This window comes from Euprymna scolopes, chromosome 14, assembly GCF_053919585.1.
Source record: "Euprymna scolopes isolate OS-2025 chromosome 14, ASM5391958v1, whole genome shotgun sequence".
NCBI classification, from domain to species: domain Eukaryota; kingdom Metazoa; phylum Mollusca; class Cephalopoda; order Sepiida; family Sepiolidae; genus Euprymna; species Euprymna scolopes.
In genome coordinates this window covers 61,937,302-61,954,448 of record NC_136495.1, presented here as the reverse complement: position 1 = coordinate 61,954,448, position 17,147 = coordinate 61,937,302, and the positions used below count along the sequence as shown (strand labels likewise).

General features: G+C 32.7%; 1 protein-coding gene across 1 annotated transcript in view; it reads left to right on the top strand.

Annotated features, from left to right (window-relative positions):
* The window catches only part of LOC145293048 (uncharacterized), a 238,578-nt gene that overhangs the window by 126,251 nt on the left and 95,180 nt on the right, over positions 1-17,147 (top strand). The window contains exons 18-19 of the mRNA XM_080139359.1: positions 1,575-1,701; positions 12,786-12,951. Of these exons, the coding sequence (XP_079995485.1) occupies positions 1,575-1,701; positions 12,786-12,951 (293 nt within the window). The remainder of the gene's footprint in view (positions 1-1,574; positions 1,702-12,785; positions 12,952-17,147) is intronic.

Here is a 17,147-nt window from a genome sequence, read left to right as displayed (position 1 = left end):
CTTAAAAAATATTTTCTCTTCAAGGACGAGGGGGTAGAAACTTGGTTTTAGTAGTGTTTTTAGTAGATTTTTTTTTCACTCTTCACTGAAAAAAAAAATGTTTTCTCACGACAATAAAAGACAATATAATCTTAAAATGACTTTAATTTTGAACATTTTTCATCTTACCTTTTAAGCATCAGCAGGTAAACTAGTACACACACACACACACGCACACACACACACACACACACACACACACACATATATATATATATATATATATATATATATATATATATATATAATTATCAATCCTCATCTAAAAAAATTCCAAAACAATTTTTTTAACATGGGAGAAAAATTAAAAATGTATTAATATCATTGCTGATTTCATCCCTTGTAGGCCACTCAGTCTACCTGTCTGTTCACCTCATCCACCCTTCGCTTTTGTCAGAGCATTCAAAGGTAGATAGCACCAACTCTGGGTGTGATGATTTCTTATTCATAGGGATTTGGGATGTAGATCTTAATCCTTTTTATGATTAACATAATTTTATTTTGCTCTATTTTGTGTTTAACTATATATATTTTTCATTTCCTCTAATTTATATTAATATGTTTTCAAAACTAGCCGATTTTATTAAAGTGGTCTTATCATTTTGATCAGGTGAAAATGTTTGTTTTTTAAAAAATAATTATTAGATCAGGGTTAGGGTTTCGAATGAAGCAGATTTCATTTTTTCCCATCATATTTTCCCTTTTGGCAATGGTTTCAACCATTTGTTTGATTAAAAATTCAATGATATGCGCAAACGCTTACTTTCTTAAGTGGACTTATGATTTTGATTTTTGATCAGGACTGTATATATATATATATATATATATATATATATATATATATATATATATATATATATATATATATATACTATGTTAAAGATATTCAAAAGATAACTAAGGAATTTAACAATGGTGTTAAGAGTGCTCAATAAAAAAGAGCAGGATATATTTTTATTAGTATAAACAAATTTACATGGTTGCAACACTGGACATTGTAATGTTTCAGGCAAATGATCAGTTAAAATCAAAAGCCCTCGTCAAGCGACTTAATAAAAGGTTGCTTTCTACAGAAGAAACTAGTCCTCAAATGTTCAATTTATATATATATATATATATATATATATATATACTAGTCCTCAAATGTTCAATTTATATATGTATGTATATATATATATATATATATATATATATATATAATATCTGATGAGATATTGTGTGTCTGTAGATATGAATAATCGTTATTTGTAAAATTTAAAAAATTAAACTTGAGGAATTAATAATTTATTTAAAATGTTTAATTATAAAGCAAAATGTAATGAATAAATTAAAGTTTGAAAATCCTATTTAAAAAAAATAATTTGCTAAAATGAAGTGGCATACATCTTCGGCTCTTAATGTCTTTTCTTTATTTATAAAATAAATTTTGATCCGATATCAAAATGCTATAAAAGCAAAAATAATTCTAAAGGTTCCCAAGCAACAATTTAGTTATAAAATTAAGTGTGATTTTTTTTCTTTTTTTTTTTTTGCAGGCCAATTTAGCAGAGAAGTATATCACTTTTTGGAAGTTGAACTCTGGACAGGCCGAAGCCTTGAATAATGTCGCTTCAATGCTGGATTCAGGTCAATCTGAAAATTCTCCTATACTTCTGATCCATGGTAAAGTTAAAATAACCTTTATAAAATAATATTTCATTCAGTTCATACAGGTCAAAGATCTGTCCACAAAATGTCTTCTCTACCTTTATGATGGCTTATATAAGCTGAAAACCTGGATAATAGTAAAACAAAATGTGATGAATTTCGGATTTTCTTTCTTTCTTTGTCACAAGAATACGGGAAAAGTTGTTAAAAATAAAACTGGAGTAATGTTTCTTTCAATAATATTTTTTTTGTTTAATATTTGCTGATGCATAGTGTCTCGTTATAGGTGTGAACTGTGGGCTAGGTAGACTAGGTTAGATTTCTGTTGGGTTTACTGCATCATTTTCATTAAAACCTTTTATATAGGTATTTATCTGTATATCATCCCTCCAGTTACTGATTTAATATTAGGTTGAAAGAAAGTTCTTGTGGAATTTTTAATTTTAATTTCAAATGACATATTTTCAAATAAGTTTTTGTCATAATACCTTTACTTTATATATTATTTTAAAGAGCGTTTTTCGCTTTATCTAATTGTTTAAATTGCAATTGTTTTAAAACTATTATTTATTCTTTTCAGAACTCTGAATACAAGATGGAAAAATAGCAAATTTGCACAGTTTTCTTATTTTCAATTCAAGCTAGGCTGAAAAGCTGCTGAAACAGCTTTCGATATCAACAAAGCATTTGGCCCCAAAACCACTACTGAATGCACAGCACAATGGTGGTTTAAGAAATTTCAAGGTGGCGATGAGAGTCTTGAAGATGATGAGTGTAGTGGTCGGCCATCGGATGCTAACAACGATCAATTAACAGCCTTAGTTAAAGCCAGTCCATGCACAACTGTTCGACAACTTGCTTTTGAATTAGATGTAATGTATTCAACGATTTCCAACCACTTGAGAGAGATTAGAAAGGCAAAAAACTTGATAAATGACTTCTTCATAAATTGAACAACAACCCAAAAAACGCTGTTATGAAGTGTTTATGATGAAAAATAGGTTCTTTACGACAACTGGCAATGCTCAGCTCAATGGTTAGATGCTGTCAAAGCTCTATGACACTTCCTGAAGCCAGAGTTGCACCAAAAAGAAAGTCATGCTGACTGTTTGGTGGTCTGCAACGGGTCTCATCCATTACAGTTTTTTAAATGCAAGAAAAACCATTACAACAGAGATGTACTGTTAACAAATGGATGAAATGTATCAGAAACTTCAACAACAGCACCCAGCATTAGTTAACAGAAAAGGCTTCCTTCTCCACGGCAATGCCTGACTGCATGTTGCTAAACCGACTTTGCAGAAGTTGAACAAATTGGGCCATGAAACTCTGCTTCATCTTCCATCTCCAGACCTCTCATCTACCAACTACCACTTTTTCAAGCATTGCAACAACTTTCTGTGTGAGAAATGTAAAAAACCTAAACAATATCAAAAACGCCTTCAGCGATTTCACTGCCACCAGAATGCAAGATTTTTATGTTACTGGCATAAATACACTTGTTTTGCATTGGCAAAAGTGTGTTGATTCTGATGGTACTTATTTTGATCAATAAATTTTTGCTTGAGCCGATATATGTTCATCTGAATTTAAAAATTAAAGACTGCAAAAAATTTCCTGTCAACCTGATAGTATGGTAAACTAGACTCTAAAGCCTTGGTTGAGCAATTAGTCTAGGTAATAGAAACTTCTGAACTAATGCAATTCAGGGTTGTGTAATCCTTGTTTCTCTATAAATTCTTTGCATAGACAGCTTCACAAAAAATATATATTGATTTTTGAGACAGAAAAGATGTCCTTTTTCAATATACAGGGTGACCCCCCCCCCAAAAAAAACGGGCCCCAACTCTAATTAGGCCCTGTTTCTTAGTGTTTTGTCCGAGTGAAATGAAATTTTGGTCATAACTAGTTTATTATATTCAAAACATCACATAAAAACACTAGGGTCTTTGGCCTTTTTTCTCCATTCTACAGCATATGTTCTAGATGGCCTCCATTTAGCTTTTGTTTTTTTGGGGGGTCACCCTGTGTATATATATATATATATATATATATATATATATATATATATATATATACATTCCAGGATCAGTAAAATTAATTCCCTCGAACAGAACAGTTTCGCACCACTTTTATGTCCCTTGATGAAGATTAAAAATAAGATATGCTGCTACTCAACCATAAGTCTACAATCTTTTTTTTCAATTTTGATCAAATCCATTACATGATTTTGATTCTAGAAACTTTAAGGTCTGAGCTTAACAGGCCCTAAGAAGAAACTGAAATCCAGCAGGTCTTGCTTAATTGGTATCTAACAACTATGAATCAAATTTATTTGATGCAAATCTGAAATATTTCAATTTTCAAATGTAAAGTTGTGGTATATCATGGTCCCTAAATGCTCTTTAAAATATAAAAAAAAAAAAACCCCTGAAATTTGAGGAATATTTATTAATTAATGTCTAATACCTGTTGTTGATATTTCACGAAAATCTGAGGTGGCTGAATTTTCACAAATGGCTTCCACATCTTCATTTTATCATAAAACTAAATTTAACTGAATATGACCCACATCATTCACCCTTATGTTCCTAAATTCATAATGATTGATTAATTAGTTTAGGAGTGAATCCTAAACATATAAATATGACAATTGCTTTGTTTTGACACACACTAACCATCTCAATGTAGTTGTGTGAATTGTCAGTGATACTCAAACTATGTATGTTGGCATGCAAGTGATTCTTCAGGGCAAACAGTTTACTTGCACGGTTGGACGCATATGTGATAAAATCGTGTTAAAACAGGGTTCACTGAATTTGTTTGTAGAATAGTCTGTCTGTTTATCTATATTCAAATGCTTCTGTACTTCAGCTGATGTCTTGCGTATCCTTAAACAGACCACACAAGTGTCTTTCAGCCAAGGTGAGGGGTTTCTGCTTATTTTGTCTGCAGCATACAATTTTTTTGTAGTTGATGTAAGCAGTTTTCAAGAAGAGTATCCGATCACAAGCTACACATTTCCAATTGTTTACTTTATTAGGTAAAACCAGCACATTAACTTTCCTAAAATTTCTCTTGAACTCACCATGTTCGATTCTTTTCTTTAAAAAAATTTCTAACTAGCTTTCTCTATATGAGCCGATATTTCACTAGTGTTTTCCAGATCTGAACAGGTATCTTGAAGGCTTAAAGATTGCCTTTCATGTAATCCTTGAAATGCCGTTTTGAACCATGCTGAGGGCATTTTCCAGCTGCTTAGATAGCCTCACATCCTTCATCCAAACAACATGACCGTCCCAGTGTAACTGTTCCCTCATAACATCACTTCAGTGATTAAACATTCAGCTATTTTGAGTATGTCAATGTCAGGTGTCAGTGACTGCCACTTTACATTCAGAATTCACCTGAGGACTTTCTGATGGAATCTCTCAAGTTGCTTCAAGTGCTGACGCTGTGTTATCCAGCACTCTGATGAATAAAGTTTACAAGAATGTACACAGATTGAATAAACACTAATCTTGGTTTTGACAGAGATTCTACGACCATAATTGCTTTTCTAGTGTTCCAAATGATGTGTTAACTTTTTGAATGTGAATGCGTATCTCCGCATCCAAGAAGTTATCTCTGGAGACTGTGTTAACCAATTATGCAAATGTGTCGACAACATCTAGCCCTTTTTCCTTCACATAGATATTTAGTTCATTGTATTGAGCATCAGATACAGTGTTGTGTAATGGGGTACCAATATCATACTGTGATATGTACTTGTTGTAATGAAGGTTCATCATGATGTGTGTACGTGTCACTAAATGTCTATGGTGATTCTTCACTATCTGATCCCTAAGTTATGCTGTTGCAGTCTATTTATGTCCCAATGCTATTATCGTCTAAATGTTCATATGCGGGTGTGTGTGTGATAGATGCATTTTCCGACATACCTTATTTTCATGCGTCTTTGATCTTGGTCCACTTGGAACTCATCTTGTTCTTGAACGGGAGGCTGGAACCTGTTTGAACGAATATTCATTCACTTCAAAGAACACTGATAGTATTTTATATAGCTTTTATTCACTTTCCAGGTGTCGATCACAGAAAAATGAAAAGTGAATATCTTTGCTTGAGTGGTTAATTCTAGGTCTCCAATCTAAGACACGTCAGCTCCCTCCCCGGTGAAGAGGAGGGGGGGCGACCTGTTAAACCATCTGCTCTGCTCAATGTCCAAATTCAACTCCAATTATTCTTGGCCCTGTCGGTGGGGCATTAGAATACACTGACTGCCCCCTGCAGAGGGTAAAAGCCCCTCAATGGGGGTCCTGGATATGACCTTAAACTATATCCAGTGGTGAGGCCCCAGCTTGTGGGCTTTGGGGAGTGTGGAGCCACCCTTTAATTACCATTGCTCCCAGGTCCACTCTGACTCAGAGTGGTAGTATCTGTTAGGGTTCCAACTATGGGTTAAATAGAAACTGACTTGAAAACAACAAATATATTCTATTAAAAATTGTTTCTTCAAAACCTTTGGAGTAGGCATTAAATAACCCAAAAAGGATTGATATGCCGTAAAACAAAAACAACCAACCAACCAACCAATTATTCTTCTCAGCTAATTAGAACCATGTAACAGACACATACTTCCGTCAGCTGATCAGTTTCCGGTAAACTTGTCTATGATATGATTTTATTATATTTTGACAGCTTTTTATTAACATTCTTCACATTCATCTCTTGTTTATCTTTCCAATTAGATAAATAGATCAAGAGATATTGATAATACATATAGATAGATAGGTCGACAGACAGATAAATAACTTACAAATACTTTCTTGTGTTCGACCTACTACATAACAACAGGGGTTAACATCACTTTTGGATTTTTGATGCTGATATTTAAGCCAAATGCATGACATGCTGCTGAAAAACAATTCGTTATATCTTGCATATTTTGTTCTGAATAAGATACAAAATCAGCATCATCACCATCTATCTATATAAAAGCCAAGTACGTCCAAGGATGGAATACTGCTGCCATATCTGGGCAGGAGTTGCTAAAAACAGCCTATCCTGCCTTGGCAGAGTACAAAATACACTTCGTGGCTTAGTGGGGGATGCCCTTTTCTCTACTCTGCAACCTCTCTCCCACAGAAGAGACGTTGCGAGCCTATCCTTGTTTTATCGTTATTTCCATGGCAGGTGCTCATCTGAACTCCAATCTCTGGTCCCTCCTCGCCAATCTTTCATGAAAAACACCCGTCTAGCTGAATCTACTGTGAAAAATTTACCCCACTCTTTATCTGTTCCTAGATCAAAACGTGGATTCCATGAACAAAGCTTCTTTCTTAGAACTGTACACCTGTGGAACACTGTTCCGTCTGCCTGCTTCCCACCTGACTACAACTTGGATGTCTTCAAGTCCAACGTTAACAAATTCCTAATGAACTGCCCCCTTAAGTAAACACTTCATCAAATCTCCACACTAGCGTAATGTACTTGCAATAACCCTTATCCCTGAGTGGCTTCCGGGCCTTGATAAGTGGTGACCACTGTGTAAAAAAAAAACAAAAAAAAAACATGTTGTAGTTCCCAAATGAAGCTTCCAAATGTTTGTGACTTGATGTTAAACCTTCTTAGATTGAATAATTTGCCAGTGGTCCTAAAGTGGATGAAAACATCTTTATCGCAGTGTTTAAAAGCCTATGCAAGAAGCATTGCAAAGTAAATGGCAAATACAGTTGAAATTTCCCTTTGTTTTATGTCATTATCAACGACAAACTCCCCAGATAATTGCCCGTTGAATGCAACATGAGCCTTCATGTTTCTATACAGTACTTGAAACATCTTAATAAAAGTAGAAGGACATCCAATCCTCCCAACAATTACCCACTTGGCTTCTCTGTTCATAGTAAAAAAAAAAAACACCTTTGTAAAGTCCACATATATCTGATAAAGTGGTTCCTGTTGTTCAATACACTTTTTTTCCAACTGCTTTACAGTGAATATCATATCCACAGTTCCTCTACCTCCAGGGAAACCACATTGCACCTCAGGAACAACTAATAGACAGATGTTTTCAATGAGCTTTTCTAACAAGATTCTTACCAGCACCTTCCCCTCACAATTCAAGAAGTGTTATCTCACAATGGTGATCACAATCAGACTTTGTCTCTCTACTTTTGAGACACTAATTGGCGATTTATATGCAATCTTGTGGTACTTTGTAATTCACAGAACAGAGCATCATGTCCTTTTATGAGACTATTCAAAGTACCATTGCAACTATACCAGTTGAGGAGAGGCTGATTGTTCTTGGAGAATTCAATGCACAAGTTGGTCAAGAACATGACACATGAGATGCATTCATTTGCTACGTTATCATCAAGGTTAACAGTAATGGTTTACTTCTGCTACATCTCTGTTCAGAATTTAACCATGTCTCCAATACATTCTTCCATCAAAAGTGTAAACATAAAGTCACATGGACACACTCTTGTTCAAAGCATGGGCACATGATCGATTTTATACTAACTTGTAAAAGTGACATGAGGCACTTCTACACTATTGGGACAGGATTTTGTAGTCAATAAATGGAGTTTTCAGATAAAAAAGCGATGGTTTCAACTGAGTTTTTTGTCAATTCTAATAAGTTACAATGGTAGCTTCCAAATTATGCAGTTGCCTGAATTTTACTAAATTATTAAAAAAAAACAACTGCATGGTAGCAGGTGAAAAATTGCGGCTATCTTGTTTAAATCCAAGCAAAAAATTAACTTCCTTTTTGAACTCTCCTGTGGGTTATGATCGTTTTCATCAAATTCTATTTTTTATCTTCTTTAATAAATAATTTTCTACCTTATCGATTTTCATATTTTTTTGATATAATCATCTTAAAAAGATGAGGAATACGTAGATACCATTGTTTTCACGTGAAATCCAGTATTACAATTTCCAAAATTTCGTCCCAATAGTGTAGAAGCGCCTAATATGTGAAATGTGCCTGTCTTACTAAGTGCTGATTGTAACATTGATCATAATTTTGCAAGAAAGTTCAAATAGCAAGAGTCAAGGTTCCGAAATGTACTTGTTATCACCAAACTGAAAGATCCTGTAATTTGCATTATTAAATGATTAAAGTATGATTAAGTTTGATGATACATGGGAAGCTTTTAAAGATCAGATATATAGTTCTGGAGTAGAGATCCTCTGCCTGGAGAAGTCTATATGCAGGGACTGGTTTTATGACAATCAATACATAAAGGATCTCTTGGAAACTAAAAATGGTCTTCTATGAAACACTGTTGAATGGTGATCTCAAAAACAGAATAGGTGTTGAAGGAGCACAAGATGGTTCTGCAGAGGAAGCTTAGGAGAATGAAGAATAAGTGGTGATCTAATATATCTGCAGAGGTTCAATCTGCTTACAACAAGAAAGGCCTCCTTAAGAAGGTCTTTGACCCAAAGTCTGCCTCTTTTTGTACCTCTACTACAAAGATAAGTCAACTCTTATCAAAGATCTGGATAAAATTAGATAGCTATGGAGGGAGCACTTTACTGATTTGTTTTTAAACCCATCATTTGTTCATGAAAATGTCATCAGCAGTTTACCTCAACTCAATATTCTTCATTACATAAATGAGTTATCCTCAGTTGATGAGGTGGCCTCAGCCATGAAAAAGAAAAAGGGTTAAGGTAGGGAAGTCACCAATCTGTATTCCCATAGAGTTGCTCCAACACCAACGTAGGCATGTAGTCAGTGTATTATATATGTTGATTAATTGCAAATTAGAAAATTGAAACTTTTCAGGGTGTCAGAATTGGCATCGGAATCCAAAAATTTTAACCTAATTTCCGGTTGCAAAAACGATTAATTATTTTTGCTGTTGTTTAAAATTTAATTTTCTCTTGTTAGTTCTAATGATAAATATTCATTGTTTTAAACTGCCAATAAAAGTAAAAATCTATGTAACATAATAATGAATTTATGTAAAAATGGCACCAGGAGATATGTCATGATAAAAATAATACAAGTGGATGAATAGAAAAAATTACACAAGTGGAAAATATAGATGAAAATCTCAATGAGTTTATCGCATCATTATTTTCAGTCAATTTTGAGAAAATAATTGGAGAAGAAAATAATTCTAATTTACCCTTCCATTCCTCACATGTGTCATATCGGGCTGGTTGCCTGGACCAAACTCACTCTCCCTCCACAGGTCTCTATCTTACATGGCCTTAAAAAGGTCTTCGAGTTGTAAGCCAGTGTCTTTTGTCAATAATTTTGTATACATTTTGACAGGTTATCTTGCTTTAACAGTTCTGTGTTTAGGATCCCACAATATCACATCACTGACAGCCTCATCTTTTCTACTGTAGCAATGTCCGGCATATTACGTTCTTCCTTCTATTATTACTGAAGAGATCCTCGGCAGCTGATTGTACAGACGGCTGATGATTGAGTGTGTTTTCCAGTTTAAGTTTAACACTGCCCGGAACATTATAGTGCAAGTTCCATCTAACTTACTTTCAAGTTTTTTACTGAGAGTTCATGCTGGTGAACCATAAAGCAGCACCGTCTCCACTACAGCTCTAAAAAAGTTTTTCTTGATCTGTTCCAAGAGGGCAGATTTCCATATAACTTTCAGCCAATTAAGTGCACTCCAAGCCTTGGCTAATCTGACATGGACATCATTTTAAGTGGATGCGATGTGGTTGCTGAAATATTCAAAGTCATTTACTTGCTTAAGTGGTGTTCTGTCTAGTGTTTCAATTGGGTCGGTTTGGTGGGAGGACATATTGAACCTACACATGTACTTTTATCATAATATATACACACATTGTGATTTTTATGTAAATCCATAAATTAAAATAAAAAAAAAATATATCATTAAATATTTAAAAATTTGAAAACAATTGTAATTGCATCGGGGAAAATATTGGAATTGTCCTATCACTATGATGTATATATGTTTTATCGTGATTGTTTGCATTTCATCAGATGTCTTTTTTTTCCTTTCTGCTTTTCTGTTGAGATTTGAAAGATTATATTTAAACAATCGAATCTTATTATAAATACCTCTGTTTTTAAGATGAATATAAAACCTAATGAAAACTGACTAAATATATTTGATATAAATAATGACTAGAAAATCTTTTTATTCAGTTGATATGTTGTTTTGTTAAAATTTCTACTTTCTTCAGATATGTAAAAAACCAAGAGAAACAGTTGTTAAGATAACATTTTTCTTCTTTTTTTTATCCAGACAAAGTATTGATTTTAACAAAACATCATTCAACTAAATAATGTCTACTTCATATAAATGGAGTTTTTTGTTAATTATTTATGTTATACTGCTGCATATGTTTCACCTTTTCTTCTTTTATATACCTTATATACATATATATATATATATCAATATATATAAGTTGTTTTTTGAAGGCTTCATAATGCAAGAATGTACAGTCATTGTAAGCAGACAAATAATAAACAATTCAATGATATTCTTTATTTACCTGATTGATTTGTTTTTTTCTTTCCCTTTTTTTCAACTGTAGACGATGTTTATCCCAAAGGTCCTTTCGAGTGCATCACTCTCTAAACATATATCCACTCTCTAAGCTGTCAACTGTTGACAGCTTAGAGAGTGGATATATATTGACAATGAGTGATGTGCTCGAAAGGACCTTTGGGATAAATACCATCTACAGTTGGGAAAAAAAAGAAAAAGGAAAGAAAAAAAAAAACAAATCAATCAGTTAAATAAAGAATATTATTGAATTTATTATTTGTCTGCTTACAACGACTTTACATTCCTGCATTGTAAGCCTTCAAAAACACCTTTTATCCATAAAACAATGCTTCAAGCAAACCACGACATACTTCTTATATATATATATATATATATATATATATATATATATATATATATATATATATATATATATATATATATATATATATACCTAACTTTATTAACTAATAAATAAATAATAACACCATAATAGGAATTGATCAACTTAGTAAAATAGCACAAAGGTTTAAATTTTAATGAATCGAGTTACCTCCCTTTCAACGTCAAAATAACTAATAACCGTGAATTAAAATTGATTGTAACGAAGGAAAAAAGAAAAAGAAAAAAAATTTTAAATCCAAAATCTGAAAATGCAAACTGAGCTAGCATTGAATAAAAAGTAACACTAACCATCTTCTCATTCTAGAATAAATTTTTAAAAAACAACCACTTTTTGAAATTACACAAATAAGTATGCAGATATAATTGTAAATCGTCAGTATAATCGCTAGATACAAAACTAACACAGAACCAAAACAATTATTTTTATCAAGAAAATCATATTTATGATAAATGATGAGAAACAATATTGTGATGCCATCTTGAAAACAGTCTGAAGAAATAAGCGAGAGAACTCCAAATAATTCAAACTTGCAAGATTTTAGAAACCCATTCTTAACTTGGGGAAGTGAGGGATTGGAAAAACTCAAATTCACTTAAAAATGGTTTTCTTTATAAAAATAAAACTATTTGATCAATTTATGCGGCTTTTAGTCTACAATATTTTCTTTCAGTCACGGGTATGGATATTATACAGATTTTTATTTATTTTGTTTTTTTTTTATATGAGGAATGCTAGAAAAACACCAAAAATCTCACTTGGCTTTATATATAAGAAAGATTGGAATTTATATACACTTGTTTGTATCTGTCAGTCTAGAACATGATGAGGTTGTGCCTGTAGAAGGGATTGAACACTGTCTTCTGTGACTGAATAAACCTATTTTCAATCTACATTTTCAGTTGCATGCATCGATGCATCCTATTGGTGGTTTGTTGAACTGTGTTGCCTGGCATTCCTAAATAGTCTTTTGGGCTCCGCCCGTTCTGCAATGGACCTTTTGCTAGTGATCAGACCATTGGTTATCGTTTGTCTCCAGATACACTTAATATACACTCATACAATACATACATATATATATATATATATATATATATATATATATATATATATATACATGTATAGAAATAGAAACAACATGTGTTAATGGATACTTTTTTGTATTGTTTTCTTTTTACAAATTTTTGCAGGTGTATTTGGATCTGGTAAAAGTTTTTTATTGGCAATCATTGTCCTATACCTTTTGGATGTGATTGAAGCCCATGAAACAATGAAGTCATCAACAAACAGCATGAACGATGAGAAAATCCTGATATCTTCCACTACAAATGTTGCAGTCGATCGAATCCTCCTCTAGTAAGAAAAATTACTGAGTCTTAAGTTAGAAGTCTCAAAATATTTTTAACTAGCAGGCCCTGTAATCAGCGTTGCCCAGGGGGAATTTAAAAAAATGCTAACTAAAAATATTAAGTATTCTTATATGTATATATATGTTTAAAATTAATTTATTTCTGTTTTGGGGTGTTTTCATGTACATGTAAACACCCCAAAATATAATTTATGATTCTTATTTTTGTACTAATTCTGATTTAAGTCTCGTAAATGAATGAAATTGTATTCTTTTGTATAAAGTAATCAGTAGGGATTTTTAATGCTTGCCATAGAATCGATGAGGTAGCTAAATTCATTCTATAATCTTATGGAAGTGAAAAAATCCGGTAGATAGTATTTTGATTTGTTCAGGCTACTTTAGCAGTCACCATATAGTAAGTGTGTCTGTGTTTGGAAACATATGAATGGAATTTTTGAATATGGGCAAGGGTAATTTTTTGTAACCTTTTTTAAAAGTCTTCTAGAATCAAATTAAAGGATGCCAATGTAATAGGATGATATGGCAAAACAGTTTGTTTTCATGCTATTTGTATGCAAAGTCAGCTATATTGGTGCAAGCTGAGGTGTTTGTTTTTGTGATAATCTGCTATTCCTAAAACTAAGTGCATGCAATCATAATATATATGGGGACAAAAATGGATGGTCACATTCAATGCTGTCAAGACTAAACTTGTTTCCTTCAATAATTACAAGAAACCTTCTCTACCGCCAATAGCAATGGCCAAAAGCTCTGAAAGTACATCTTTTAAACTCCTCGGCCTAACATTCATAGGAAACATGAGTTGGAACAATTACATTGAGAGCATTGCCAGGACCACTGTGAAGAAGGTAGGTTCTCTCTACCATGCTAGAAAGCTACTAATGCTTGAAAGTATCCTGTACCTCTATAAGGCCACCATTCGCCCATGTATGGAGTATTGTTGTCATATTTGGACTGGTGCATCTGCTACTGGTCTCTCGCTCCTAGACAAGGTTCAAAAGATAGTCGCCAACCTGATAGGTCCTGAACTGTCATCTAAGCTTCAGCCTCTGTCCCATCGACGAAATGTAGCATTCCTCTGCCTGTTCTACAAGTACTTTAACGGTGAATGCTTTGATGAACTGCAAGCACCTGTACCCCCTCGTTGTAAATACCCCTGACATACCCGACAAGCAGCTAAATCCCACCTATTCACAGTAGAGATCCCTAGATGTAAGAGAGCCTTCTACTCCAGTAGTTTCTTACTCAGAACTGCTAGACTTTGGAATTCCCTTCCGGGTCCCTGCTTCCCCAACTGTACTGACATGCAGAAGTTCAAGTGTAACATGAACTGACATCTTGCTGCCCAACTCCCTACATAGTACCCCTGTAGCTTATGTCCCTGATAGTAACCCCCTACACACCAGTGGCAATGTGCCTTGTATGGGGTGAAAATGTAATTTAAAAAAAATATATATTTATATATACTAAACTAGTTATTCCAATAAACAATTAAGAATAAGGGAGCATTTATTAAATTAGTCTGTAACCTTAATGTATTATGTATAAAATAGTAATATGTTGAAAGGTGAATAATAAACCGGCTACATACAAAGAGGTTAACCAAAAAAGAAAAGGAAGTGGTGAGTTTGGGTTACGGAAGAAGAGAGATTGGAATAAAAGCCTTTGCTACTCTCTCAGTGGGCTTACGTATTTGAGAGAGTACGCCCAACAAAAAATAATTGAGGATTATAAAACAGAGACAAAATGTATGCATTGTGGGCTATGAATATGCTGTAAGTGGTGAACGCAAAAGTTGTGCATAGGAAGTCTTTACTTATAATTCCATAATGTCAAAAGTGGTAGAGGAAAAGGCTTTTTCAGTTTATTATACACTAGCAGAAGGTGCCCGGTCCTGCCAGGTTATAAAATATACTTAAATATATTTTAATTCATGCAGATTTTCATATTTATTATTACGGAGCCAATTTTTTATTGATTATTATATTGTGCCCAATATATAGTAGTGATTTCAAAAGTAAAACAAAAACAAAATTATTTGGGTGCCATCAGCTAGAATCAAAATCAAAACATTTAGTCCTCCAGCCATGTCCTCTACAGATATAGCTATTGAGAGATAGGTAAGAAAGATTTAATATTAAACGACTTGAAGAAATGAATTGAATTTGGGCATGTGCAGAAAGAAATAAGAGATATGTCGTCAAGTTGAAATGAACATTTTGCATTTCAACTTCTGTACTTCATCCATCCAAACAAAGATTTTACTCATTATAAATAATCCTTGGTTTGTGATTTACTGTATTCTGTTAATTTCAGTGTAATGTGGCCAATAGTTTATTGGTTAAATATTTACACAAAGACACCACACATACATCTACTGCTTTATTTATATAGATAAAGATTATTGACCTTTTTATGTAATCATTACCTTTAAACGATTTTTAAGAAACTGTAAATCATTAATTTGATTTGTTTACTTTATGAGATATCAAATTCTTTGTAGATTTTTTATACTGAAATGCAATATCTTTATAATTTTCTTTTTTTTTTTTTACTCTTATTCATTCATATGCATATTGTCACTTGGACATATGGGGCTACTATTTCAGACAATGTCTACAGTGGTACTATGAAAGGAATTGAGAAGCAAGATGTGTGTTCGCATTACATTTAAATTGCAACATGTTGGTACACTCAGAAAAGCAGGAAACAGGGAAGAATTCTAAAGTCTAACAGTTCAAATGAAGAAATTATCAGAATAAAAGACTTTTCAGCATCTAAAGACTTAGGGTGAAAGGTTTTTTTTAGTTAGTTGGAAGAATTTACATGGGGAAGGTACAAGTGCTACTATTTTAGCAGAGCACATTCCATTAAAGTACTTGTAAAACAAGCATAGGGATGCAACATTGCAGTGATGGGACAGGTGTTAGAGCTTGATTGATTGTGCGAGACCTATTAAATTGGAACCTTTTTTTTTTAACCCTGTCTAAGAGGGATAGACTTGTGGTAGATGTACCAACCCAAATGTGACAGCAATACTACATGCATAAGTGAATGATGGCCTTGTAGAAATACAGAATACTAGCAGATGCTAGTATTTTTCTAGCACAGTAAAGGAAACCAATCTTCTTTGCAGCAGTTTTGTCAATGTCTTAAATGTATTTGCTTCAATTGATATTGTCTGTGAATGTTAATCTGATGATAAATGATAATTTGAATGCAAACTTCAAAGTACCCGCTACCGAAATGTTACAGATGGAATTGCTAATAAAATTCATAATCTTTTATGCTATTCATATTTAATACCAGTAAACTTCAGTTTATGCCTGACTTGTTCTGTAGAGGGCCATCATAGCCCAAATCAGACGAGTCCCAAGACAGGAATATACCTTCCAAGTCTATGCCGCTTGCCCATTTTTTCTTGTATCTGTATATTAACTACAGTCAGCCATCAATGGATGGGAGGATAGCTCGCATTACAAATTGATTTTTTTTTTTAATTTATGGTAATTTATCAACTTGAGTGAACAGAGCTGTGTAAAGAAAACTTAAAACCGTTTGAATTATGCAAATGCAGTGGTTCAAAAGTTATAAGAATTTAAAATGTCAAAATTTGCATTTTTCATTGAACATATTTTTCTTTAATAATCCTTTTTAAAAAAATGATTAAAATATATTCTATTTATTTAGTTTTATTAAATCGGTAAATATAAGTGAGTATAACTGAAAAATATAATTTACCTATATTCATCTTTTATTTTTAAATTCAGTTAATTATTTAGCAGTTATTAAATAAATATTTAGATATATATACACATGCGTGTATATATATATTTTAAATATATATATATATATATATATATATATATATTTAGATATATATACACGTGCGTATATATATTTTAAATATATATATATATATATATATTTAGATATATATACACATGTGTGCATATATATATTACTTTGAAAAAGGAAAAAAGAAATGAAGCCAACAGTGGATAAAGGAACAAAGCATTTACTTCTTTTGAACTATAAATATTACGTTCTGAAACAGATCAGAAATAAACTATTGTCTGTATGTTAAGTTTTTTGTTATTCTTTATACTTATAGGTACATACTAAATGAATGTATGTATAAGTGCGGAATATATCCATATTCCCATACTAGAAGGAACTA